A 12,235-nucleotide genomic window follows, 5' to 3' on the forward strand; every position below is an offset into this window, starting at 1 on the left:
ATCATCACCAAGACAGACGTTGAGGAAAAAACCGTTACTGACAGAGAACCGATCATATAAAAGCAAGGTAAAAGTATCTTTTCCAGGGACTACTTACTTGAATCTTATACTGACTTAAGCATTGGAGTGCCTTTGCAGGTACACTCCCCCCTCTCTTCCTCTTCATTGTCCACACTTCTGCAAGTTGAAAGGAAAAGCTCGGAACTGACGAGCTAGCAGTGCAGCCTCCCGAGGAGATAGCTCGGCTGACATTCCATACGAGTAGCCGACCTACTCTACAGGCAAGAACAATTGGCGCCCACCGTGGGGCCGAAGAGATAAATTTTTTCCTCTTTTGGTCTCGATTCCTCCGCATATACCTATGGCTGACGCGCTGCCTCCTACTCCATCCGAACTTCTCCGGATGGTGACCGAGCTGCAACAAGCAAACCAACGTATGGCAGAAGAAAATCAGAGAATGGCTGCCCAGATCACCGAGTTGAACAATGGCCAAACTGAAAATAACAACATTCGTCAATCTCAGCCAGAGGATGCCGAACATCATTCAAACCCCACTCATGTATTTGAGACCATTCAAGTCGAGGATGCCCAGCCAGAAGACGAGAATGAGGAACCAGACGAACTTGTAGGCCCTTTCACGTCAGACGTGATGAATTTCGAATTACCATAACGATTCACTTTACCATTGACCCTCACACCTTATGATGGACTCGGAGACCCAAAAAAAATCATCAAGAAATTCCGATCAATAATGATCGTCAACGGTGCATCTGATACTATTTTGTGTCGTTGTTTTCCAAATTATTTAGACGGTCCTGCACTTGATTGGCTTTGTGCTTTGCCTGCAGGTTCAATTTTACGATTCCAACAGCTGGCCAAGCTATTTGAGGATCACTTTGCTGGCTCCGCAATTTATCTGCATGACTCAGATTATCTGAATACAATTAAGCAAAGACAAAATGAGAGCCTAAAAGACTATATGACTCGTTTTACGAAGGTCGTCATAAGCATACCTGATCTCCACCCTGAAGTTCGCCTTCATGCCATCAAAAGCGGACTTCGACCTGGGAAATTCCAAGAGACAATCGCCGTATCTAAACCAAAAACACTCGCCGAGTTTCGAGAGAAAGCAAAAGGCCAGATTGATATTGAGGAGTTGAAACAAGCTCGGAAGTCCGACAAAACAAACTACAGAGACGAGGAAAAAGTGCATAACAGTAAGAAAAATTTTAAACTAACCCCTCGTTTTGACTCTTATACACAGTTCAACGCTAAACGGGAGGATATAATCAAAGAGATCCTGAACTCCAAATTAATCAAACCACCAAGAAAAGCGGGGACATATCAGGACACAAAACACGTCGACAAATCTAAGTACTGCACTTTCCATCAGAAGCACGGCCACACAACCGACGAATGTGTCGTCGCAAAAGACCTCTTGGAACGATTGGCTCGGCAAGGGCACCTTGACAAGTATATTGGAGGACACATTCAAAAACATACTCCAACCTCGGCAGGCAATACTCCATCCGAACAACCAAGCCGAGGAAAGGACAAGCCTTCCTCGACCCAGTATGACCAACCACAAGGTATCATCAATTGTATTTCAGGAGGAGATGCTAGTGGAGGCTCATCCAACTCGGCTAGGAAAAGATATTTCCGAACAATCAGATACAACTCTACAATAACAATTCAAAACGAGAAACATTTACCTGCATATACTGCCCGACGGCTATTTCCCCAACCTCATTGGCCAATGATACATCGGCCGATGATTGGCAAATATCATCGGCCACAGACATATACGGGAAGTCACCTCCCCAAACCGATAACCCATCACTATATTCAGAAATTTCATGAAGTTTCTTCTGGTTCATTAGAAATGCACGAATTTCCTCCAACGAAACATCATCCCCCCTTTGACTAGATTCTTCGGACAGGTCAACAACTTCACTCTTTCTTTTCTTCACAATAACTTTCCTCCGATCAATTACAGGCTTGCTGACCTCAGCGGCAACAGTAGTTTTCTCCTTATTGGACGAGGATACTTCTTTTTCCAGATTCTTATTCTTGAACCTGGACCTCAAGGATGCAGCTGAGACACCAGGATACTTACCCCCTGTATAAACATACAAAACGAAGTTAGCAACATTTCAAGTAAGGATAAAGCACACAAAATAACAAAACTCACCCAAATATTCTATAACCGAATCCCTATTTTCCTCCCACTTTAAAATTTCAAACATAGATATCAAATCCTTCCGATCAATTTGCTCCACCAGGAACTCAATAATGCACACATTCTTCGGAGTTATCACCTCGGGTCTAAGTATATTTTGCTGCTCCGAGCACCATCAAAGGGGAAATCTCTCAGCTACAAACTCGTCCATATAAAAAGGAAATTGATTCTCCACACTCCTCACTTTTAGATACATCTCTTTGAATTCTTTAAAGGAAGATTTATACAACTTGAAGATACCAAACCCAGGAGTTCTATTTAGATTAACCCATCCCCTTTTCAAACCCCTTTAGCTTGAAACAAAGAAAAAAACAAATCCACAGAAGGCTTTTTCTCAAGAATTTCCATTAATATCTCAAAACACTTCAAAAATGCCCACCCATTAGAATGCAGCTGTGAAGTAGCACAATTTAGTTGCTTCAGAATTTGGCACTCAAACTCAGTAAATGGCAACTTAACCCTCAGTTCCTCCAAAACACAACTATGCATGTAGAAGTATTCAAACCCCTGACCCCGGTGATAAACCCTATCTTCCACACTACACGGCAACAACTCCACCTGCACCCCAGAACCAACCCTCACAACCTTACCAGTATCAATCTCCTTAACAGTCGCCTCATCACAAAATAAAGATACCCGAGACTTAACATCTTCACTAACCCAATCATAAGACCAATCAATAGTCTTCTTTTTATCCTTCTCAAAACCCATAAGAGAGCCCAGACAATGAAAATAACAGAGGAAGAAGGAAATGAAAAATCAGTAAAGGATACAAAGGACATGCATACCTCTTTTACTCTTACTGTTTCGAAAGTAGCAAGACCAAGGATCAGGGGTAACCAAGTTGAAACTTAACCCTCAAAACTCAATCACATCAAACGGTAAAGTGTGTTTTGGAAACGTAAAAAACCATTTAATAAACACAACATCTTTCTCTCTCCTCACTAATGGCTTGACACGACTCCCCACTTTTCCCACTAACATTCTTTTTAATGAAGAACGTTGAACTGGGGGCTCCATAACTAATCAATTTAACCGAGCTATAACTCATCAAGAAGCTCAACCTGCTTCATTAAAAATTTTCCTCAGGCTAAACTTGGGGGCTGTGATATAGTCGTTACACCTACAAAACTCGGCAAAACACGTTACACCTCGGCCATAACTCGGCGATATACGTTACAAATACCGCCTTCATGAGTAATAACTCGGCAAAACCGACGTTATAGATCCAAACAACCGAGTAAAAGGCAACATAATGACCATATACGTTATCAATCCTCACCAAGACAAACGTTGAGGAAAAAAACCATTACTGACAGAGAACCGATCATATAAAAGCAAGGTAAAAGTATCTTTTCTAGGTATTACTTACTTGAATCTTATACTGACTTAAGCATTGGAGTACCTTTACAGGTACACTCCCCCCTCTCTTTCTCTTCATTGTCCACACTTCTGCAAGTTGAAAGGAAAAGTTCGGAACTGACGAGCTAGCAGTGCAGCCTCCCAAAGAGATAGCTCGGCTGACATTCTATACGAGTAGCTGACCTACTCTACAGGCAAGAACAAAAATTATACCAAATATTAATACTATATTTTTTAATAAATTAAAAATTAAAAAAAAATTTATAAACCTATCCAAACATATCCTTAATATTATTAGTTAATTTATTTTAAGTGTAAAAACTTACTCTATAGATCACACTTTACTCTCTCAATTGTAAAAAAATGAAGGATTGTACAACTCTAATTGATTTAGTCAGCTTGAAACTCACACCAATCATTTCTCTCACATTATAGCAAGCTCTCTCGTCTCATGTCTCTTTCTCTCTCTCATTTCACAAAATAATTATCGAGGGATCAAAATTGATTATTGCGTAAATGATTTAAGAATTGAAGAACCATGTGAAAGAGAAAGACAGTGAAAATTTGGAACTTGATAATTAAAAATTTTAGAAATTGAACTATGTATGAAATTTAAGAAAGCAATTGAGTTCTTACTCTATGAATTTGATAAAATTGATTGTATGTTTCGCGAAGAGCGAGAAAACCGTCGGGAATTCGCAATTCCGCATCCAGCGAGAAGCCCTGTCCCCTATCCTTGCATACAACACCTATACCTCCCATAATCCAGCATTAATATCCATTTAAAAAATAATTTCTGCAAGAATAATGGTATTTTTTTCCCCCGAAATAATACTATTTTTTTTTTCCCTTCGAAAAATAAATAGTTTTCATCTTTTAATTTAAATTAGTTTTATCCTCGTCTTGAGCATTTCATGTTAATGGCAGAAGAGACAGTTCCCAGAAAAGCCAGCTGCTCCAACGACCCACTTATCCAATGCGCCGACCTCATCCTTCCATGGCTAACCCCACCGGAACTCGCCACCGTCTCCATAACCTCTACATCCCTCCACAAGGCCTCCGCCTCCATCACCACCCGCCGATCCTCCGACGCTTCTAGAACCTTCGAGAACCTTCCAGTCCCTTTCCGCAACACCGTCGACCACTACCCCTACGCCTACTTCCTCTACACCCCTTCCCTCATCCTTCCCTCCGCCGCATCCCGCCTCCTCCGCCAACCCTGGGGATCCGCTGCTCCTCTCGCCTCCGCGCCGAGTCGGATCCCCGCGGAATCGGTGAGTTTGGTCGACGAGTTAGGTCAGAGTGTGTTGTCTGGTTGCGACTGCGAGGCTTGTGGCGGTGTGGGTTCCGACTGTCCTTGTTTGGGCTTGGGTGGGCTGGATGACGTGGGCAGTGAGTGCGGGCCGGGATGTGGGTGCGGACCAGAGTGCGGAAACCGGTTGACTCAGAATGGGATTGCTGTTCGGGTGAAGATTGTGAGGGATGCAAGGAAAGGGTGGTGTTTGCATTCTGACCAGTGGATTCGGAAAGAGGAGTTCTTGTTTGAGTATGCAGGTATCTGCTATATCATTTCTGTGTGTTTTCTTCTTTTAAATTTAGTGTTTAACTCATATAGCTTCAAACATGTGATAAAATTCGATTTGATAGTGTTAAATAAAATTCTATCATGCCTTATACAATGTACAAAACAGGGCCTAGTGATGAAATAATGTATGACTGGTTGATAGGAGAAGTATTTTTATAGATATGAAAATTGTTAGTTTGTTTGATTGAGTTGGCTGTAGGTTATAGAACAATGGATACTAGATAGTCCTAGAACCACTGGTTTCTCTGCTTTTTGGTCTTTGCTACCCATATTGGAGGTGCAATCAATGTTATGTATATCATTGAATACTTGAAATCCATGTATGAGTTCAAGTTATTGAATGCTGACTGATGTTGTAGGAGTGTCCTTTAACTAGTGGCAAAAGTCTCTTTCTTGTTTGAATTTTTGTTCTGGTTAAGTACTCACCTACGTTGCTTTGAAGCTATAAGGACTAAGGAGGTCTTTATCTAGAAAGTGACAGAGGCCTCTTTGCTTATGGCAATCCATATAGGAGGTGAAATCAGTATCTTCGCAGAATGCATATTTGAAATCTGGAAATGAACCTAAGAAGTTATTGTAAGTTCACTGGGGTCATCAAGTGAGGCATTCAATTGCAACCTTCTATTTAAAAGGGTTATGTGAAAGGCAGTTGACATAGACAGAGTACAGAACTGAATGGTTCTCAATTATGAGATCAGATGTCTTCTTGCCCTTTATAAAGTTGTATGAATACTAGTTCAAGCCACGTTCTAGTATTTTCTATGGTGTTTTATGATCGGATTCCTATTCTCTATCATTTTTCAATGCTGCTTTGCCTACAAGTAATTTTAGGAACTCCTTTGGTCTCTGTATGAGATTGAGATCGATGTGTTTGATTGTGGGGTTGATGGGATTGCACATAACAAGTTAGGAGTTGTTTATCTGTGAACATTAAACTGAAGAGCCTGCCCTGAAATATAAATGTGAAGTCTTAGGGCCACTAGTCCCATCCTCAAAATGCTTGATAAGTGAACTCTTGGTGCTTGCTTCAAATTTGTGGGTGCCATCCGTCAAACTCTTCTGAGCTTGTCTTTCAATCTAATGGTCTTGTTCTTCACTTTTTCGTACAACCTGTTCTTCTAGTTTGCTTCTTCTCTTTTTCTGACTTTGCTTTGAGTTTGACTCAGTGCTCTGTTTTTTGTTCGAAGCACATGATTCTAATTTTTCTCTGGTTGTGAAGTTTTATGACTGTTTGATCATTTTTTTTGTTGATGCTAATTGCTTTGATCAATTTTATTTCACTGTCGGGTGCTTTAGTTGTCTGATATGCGATCTGTCTGCTTTAGCTATCTCTGTTTGGGGATTTGAACCAGATATTTGCACAAGTTATCTATTTGAGTTGTTCTCTTTTGATTTTTTATTTTTGATTCTTTTGAAATCATTTATCTTTTAATTCTATTTGCGCAACTTTACCTTCAACTTGCTGTGGTGATCTTATGCATTTGTAGTTAAGAGTTAGAGTTTAATAAGATGTCTTTCCAAGGTTGGTTTGCTTATCATGCATATATACACATTTGAGAAGTATTTTTGTATTTTGGTTAGGATGTCATTGTTAACTACCTTGGTTGCTAGTAATTCCTTGATTCTTTAATTTGTGTTCTCACACTTGGATTTCTTTTAGTGTATCCAATACATCATACGAATGTAAAACTGATTCATGGTTTCCTGCTTGGAAAAGGCGAACTCTTGACAACCAAGGAAGCGCGGAGGAGACATCAATGTTATGATGAAAAATCATCACATGGTAGATTCTCTTCTGCACTTTTGGTTGTAAGGGAACATCTTCCATCTGGAAACGTATGCTTGAGATTGAATATTGATGCCACAAGAATAGGAAATGTTGCCCGGTTTGTTAATCATTCTTGTGATGGTGGTAACTTGAGCACAAAGCTAATTAGAAGTTCAGGAGCTTTGTTCCCCCGCCTCTGCTTCTTTGCTTCGAAAGATATCCAGACAGATGAAGAGCTTACATTTAGCTATGGAGAAATCAGGAAAAAGGCCAATGGTCTGCCATGCTTTTGCAGTAGCCCTTCATGCTTTGGAACTTTGCCTTCGGAAGACACTTGAGACACGTTTTTGTTTAAGGATATGGATTAGTTGTGAAAGGAATACCGATGTTTTTGTTGGCATGAGCTTTTACAAAATGAGTTAATGTGGATAAACTCTTCCTTTAGGTCAACCTCATTTGACTTGAATAAATCTTAAATATACCTAGTTTTAAATGTACATTTTTAGTCATTTTTTTAATATTTAGTGCCTTGTTAATGTTATATATAACATGAGTTGGCGAACGTATTTGGGGTAGAAAACAACAAAGTAAAAGGTTCTTTTGAATTGATTGAGGAGGGAGTCATTGCCTTCAAACTATTAAAAGAAAGGAAGAAAGAAGGAATAATAATAAATTAAATAAACAAATTATTAAAAGAAGACAATTTTATATTTTAAGAGGATGTTGCTAAAACAATTTGCATCATACTCCTTCTCAAATGAGGTAAGTTAGGGTTAGGAAACCATTATGTCATTTGAGTTTAGTACCTAAATTTAATCTAACTTAAATCCTTAATGCTTCACAAAGCAGGATTTTCGGCCTTCCTTGTATACAATTAACAGCATGCTTAAGTAAAAAGGGAATTGCATTGTCATTCCATCAATCAAGCAATGACCATAATTTATATTATAAACTTAAAACTTCATTTAGTTGGAAAAAGTTTAGGTAAATTTATCATTTATTAATCCCCCAACTATACCCCCAAACTCAATTTTCTTTCGCATGTAAACTTGAAACTGACAGAGTCATAGAAAGAGTAAATCAAAGGAAGACCAAACATTAAACAAAAACTGATGGTTTTTTACGGTGAATATAAATAGCCACTACAGATCAGGGTTAAAGACCGGAGGAATCTTGCTTTCTTGTTCATCATCATCATCATATTGAGACAAGCGAGAGAAATTGCTATTATGATGAAGTGGATGAATGCTGTGAGACGATGAGGGTGCTGTTGCCGCCTCCATTGAGAGGTCGAAACCACCGGTAGCAGGGTTGAAGTTGGTGATGTTCATAAGGTTAGTTGTGGAGGCAGATGAGCTGTTTGAGAATGCTGGATACAGCCCCAAATTGTTGATCATCATGTTTGGGTGGTGATGCTGTAGTGCTTGTTGTTGCGGCTGCTGCTGCTGCTGGGTGGTGTCAAGAACACTTGCATATGCAATCCTTCCATTCATCACTTGAGTTTGAGTCATAGCCACCTCTGCTTGCAAAGATGCCACCTGAATTGGCCCAAAAGAAAATTTAGTTTTTATTAGAGATATAATTATTCACGTTGTCTCTTCTTATTCGCTTAAGTTTGTAGGATGAGTGGTTTTATGATATGGTATCAGAGCTCTATATTCAAAAGATCTAGAGCTCGATCTAGAGCTTCTGTTTTCTTATATATAATGACGTTATTTTATTTACAGACGATGGATCTACAATTAGTGGTGAAAAAATAAAGAGAATTTAATAATAAATTTTATAAAATTGAAGGTGCTAATTAGGAATTTTAGCCAGATCTTTATTTTTCTTATGATTTTTTTAGGTGGGGAGAAATTTATAAGAATAGTAAGAATGCCTTAATCATTCAAGTACATGTTTTGTAGCATGCATGTTAGGAGCTAGTCATTCAAGAGCATATAACTGCGTCAATCGACGTATAATCCTGAATCCTAAACTTAGAGCATAACTACGAGAATGAATACGTGGTATGTACATCACCTGTTATTCCATATGCAATTTCAATATACAGTATATTTTAATAATATAATATTTAGTACAAGAATATGTATATACTTTAAAACTTAGTTGATGTTGTTTTAGAGATTTTACTTTTTGTAATCTGTCATCTATTACTTATTACATATTGGAATATAGGAAGAGTTTGAAGCACAATTTTTTTTGTCTGAAATATATATATACATACACGGATACGGATACAATACGAAATACGCAGATATATTTTTTGGTGTTTTGAGAATACATCATATATGTATTAAAGATTTCTTTTATTTTTTATTAAGATACAATTAGATACCACAAATATGTGCGTATAGATGAGTGTCGATATATATCGTGTCCAAAATGTGAGCCGACACGTGGATACAATAACTCACTAAAGTTTGAATGTAATAAAACTTCTTAATTAGAGCATTAAATATATATTTACTATCTTGACTTGCTTTATATTTGTTATTATTCTACGTATTTAATTTATAAAAAAATAAATTAATAGACGTGTTAGTATTAATTAATACATTAATTTCTTATAAAATTGTTCTTGTGTTTGTCCAAACATCTTCTATCATTGTTAATTCTTTTTTGAAATCAATTATCTTTCTGAGTTTTAATTGCAAACTAGTAACATTACTATCTGTATTGACGATCCATATAGCTAGCTACTTGGTGTCACTGAATTCATGCAAGCATGCTTTAATTTGAACAACTAAAAAAAACCAGGAGTTGTAAAAAGCAAGTGCAAAATTAAAGATTAACCTGTTGTTGCAAAGAGAGAATGGTGGACACACAACCATAAACCGGATCAGATAGCCTTGCCTGAGCCTCGTAACAAATAGTCGCCACCGCTTCATTGCGGCGGTGTGCCGGAACATGCAACAAAAGCTTCGACACATTGCTAGCACCAAACACCTTGTGAACCGCCGCAAACTTAGCGGCACCTTGGTCCGAGCTAAAGTGGGGTGCAAAGATGCACCCTGCAACACACTTCCTCCTCAAGAACTTGCAAGCCCCGCATGGACTACTCGGAGATGGCGGCGGCGCTCCCTCTTGCGTTGGCGCCGCCGCGCCACGCCTTGCGGCACTAGTGCTTCTACGCCTGCTTCCTTCAGCACCACCGCCTTGTGGCTCAGCCATATTGGGTTATGAATTATGAAATATCTTTGTATGGTATGTGATTAATTAGATGGGAATATAGAGACTTGATCCTTATATGGAAATTTTTGGGGGGCGTCAATGCACGTTGGTCTTGTGAGTTGATTGGCATGGTGAATAATGTGGCCCTTTTTGTTCATTGTGAAAGAAGAAAACGTTAAGGTTGGTGAGGGTTGTGTGTGTGAGGAGCACGTGCCAAGTGAGTGATGATGGTGTGGCTAATGTGGCCCTTTTTATTGTATGGAAGTGTAGCACATAAAATACTTGTGTTTGTTTGTTAGGCGTTATGTATAAATATTATTATAACGGTTAAATAGTGGTTGTTATGATGAGAAAATTGAAAAGAAATAAAAAAAAAAGGATATTTATAATTTATCTTTGGTGGGGAAGCACACAAGAATTGTGTAGTCTTTTTGCTTCTCTTCGCGTGTGTGGGATTCATATGCAAAACACCAAACATGCATTCATGTCATGGCTAGACGACTACCAAAGATTGCTTTTTTCTCTTTTGTTCATTTCTTCCTCTTTTGTATCCACTAAGCATAGGGCAAACGCTATAACACAAATTTTGAATTAATAAAGTCATGGCTGTTTAGAAGCGCATCAATTATTTGTCTCAACTCGAATAATTTGTGAGTTAAATAGATTTGAATTAAGCAGACACGAGTACACTCTCATTGCGGCTCTCAACTCTCCTCTTTTAAACTCTCTATCCTTCTCACCCATTTTAACGAAACTTGATGAGTTTATATTATGTGTCGTAGATTTGTTAACTATTTTAACATTTTAGATAGTTTATTATGAAAATATATGAATGTATATAAGGATGACAACGTGACAGATTTTTACACTATCCGATTCTGTGCCCCGTCTTACTATATTCTAAGAAAAATCCATTTTGCTATTACTCGCGAATAGCAAAATTTTGTATCCTTAACCATTTCTATCTACTCCATCTCCTACTCACTCTATAATCTCTTAAAATTAAACATTTTTTTATCTTTTATATTATATTATATATATACTGAAATGAGTAAAGCCAAAATCCGACTCTTGATCCACCTGAACAAAAATCCACCCCCTCAAAACTATTTTTTTATAGAAAAGTCTAGGGGTCAGCAACTTTGTTAAATTCTGGTCAGCATATAACCAGCAAAGAAAAGTGAGCCATTAGATGAAATCTCACACCCATCTCACACCATTAAAATCATCATTGATGGCTATTTGATGGCTACAAATCACAAAAATTGCTAGTCCCCTAGCATTCCTCATTTTATATTATGTAAAAATTCTCATTTTTTTGATAAATAAGTGATATACATCTCCTTATCACTTATTCTCCTTATCACTTACAATTTTGTTGCATGTTTGAAGTTATTAATGTTCTTTCCAAAATCAATTTCAGTTTCTCCCAAAGAAAAGATAATTTTATTGATATTTTTTTAATAAAAATAAGTTTTTAAAAATATTTTAGTGTTTTGTGGATATATCTGATATCCGACATTCGATACACAAATATGCGGATCGAATCGGATTGAATCCAAACATAAAAACTGCGGATATTGAATTTGATGATTTTAGTGTGGATCAGATTGAAATTTTGGCTATATCCAATCCAATCCAATCCAATCCGTGTTTACCCCAATTCGCAAACCAACCTAAAGGTGGAGTGAATAAGGGTTGGATTTTTTTTTTTTACCAAAGATAACCCGCAACCTCTTAATTGAGTATGTGGAGATTATGCCATTTGAGTTATTACTCATTGGCAAATAAGGGTTGGATTATCATCCCTAAATATATGACAAATTTTTTTATTTATATGAAAATTGATTAAAAACAATTGTTGAAATTATGTAGTGATTTTTTAAAAAGAAAAGAAAGAATTAAACGAGTCAAATTGAGATGGTATTTTTTTCATTTGTTTAGAAGCAGATCAATTTAGCTGGCCTACAATAATTTTTTAGTTAAACAGATTCAGATCGAACAAACACACGAGTAGGCTCTCAACTCTCCGCTTTCAGACTTTACTCTTCTCATCCATTTTAACGAAGCTTAATGAGTTTATATATTATGAATTATATATTTGTTA

At 37.6% G+C, this 12,235-nt stretch overlaps 3 protein-coding genes across 4 annotated transcripts; 2 read left to right on the forward strand and 1 right to left on the reverse strand.

Annotated features, from left to right (window-relative positions):
* LOC107621258 lies at nucleotides 752-1,623 on the forward strand. The gene is made up of 2 exons (XM_016323291.1): nucleotides 752-1,473; nucleotides 1,611-1,623. Exons 1-2 carry the CDS (start codon nucleotides 752-754, stop codon nucleotides 1,621-1,623), a joined length of 735 nt encoding a protein of 244 aa, XP_016178777.1.
* Nucleotides 4,421-7,469, forward strand: LOC107623701 (histone-lysine N-methyltransferase SUVR3). Of its 2 annotated transcripts, none has more exons than XM_021112874.1 (2): nucleotides 4,421-5,155; nucleotides 6,847-7,469. In XM_021112874.1, exons 1-2 carry the CDS (start codon nucleotides 4,516-4,518, stop codon nucleotides 7,290-7,292), a joined length of 1,086 nt encoding a protein of 361 aa, XP_020968533.1. In that variant the 5' UTR covers nucleotides 4,421-4,515; the 3' UTR covers nucleotides 7,293-7,469. The 2 variants fall into 2 exon arrangements, with proteins under 2 accessions (XP_020968533.1, XP_016181536.1); XM_016326050.2 differs by having other exon boundaries at nucleotides 4,428-5,155; nucleotides 6,904-7,469.
* On the reverse strand, nucleotides 7,934-10,387 carry LOC107623702 (LOB domain-containing protein 20). Its single transcript, XM_016326051.2, has 2 exons — nucleotides 9,751-10,387; nucleotides 7,934-8,492 (listed from the first exon to the last, which is right to left on the reverse strand). Exons 1-2 carry the CDS (start codon nucleotides 10,126-10,128, stop codon nucleotides 8,097-8,099), a joined length of 774 nt encoding a protein of 257 aa, XP_016181537.1. The 5' UTR covers nucleotides 10,129-10,387; the 3' UTR covers nucleotides 7,934-8,096.

Source organism: Arachis ipaensis, chromosome B10 (assembly GCF_000816755.2).
Source record: "Arachis ipaensis cultivar K30076 chromosome B10, Araip1.1, whole genome shotgun sequence".
NCBI classification, from domain to species: domain Eukaryota; kingdom Viridiplantae; phylum Streptophyta; class Magnoliopsida; order Fabales; family Fabaceae; genus Arachis; species Arachis ipaensis.

Coding starts and splice junctions, on each gene's coding strand:
- LOC107621258 (XM_016323291.1), top strand. CDS start 752: ATGATCGTCAACGGTGCATCTGATACTATTTTGTGTCGTTGTTTTCCA.
- LOC107623701 (XM_021112874.1), top strand. CDS start 4,516: ATGTTAATGGCAGAAGAGACAGTTCCCAGAAAAGCCAGCTGCTCCAAC. Junction 5,156..6,846: donor GTTCTTGTTTGAGTATGCAG/GTATCTGCTATA, acceptor GATTTCTTTTAG/TGTATCCAATACATCATACG.
- LOC107623702 (XM_016326051.2), bottom strand. CDS start 10,128: ATGGCTGAGCCACAAGGCGGTGGTGCTGAAGGAAGCAGGCGTAGAAGC. Junction 8,493..9,750: donor TTCTCTCTTTGCAACAACAG/GTTAATCTTTAA, acceptor GGGCCAATTCAG/GTGGCATCTTTGCAAGCAGA.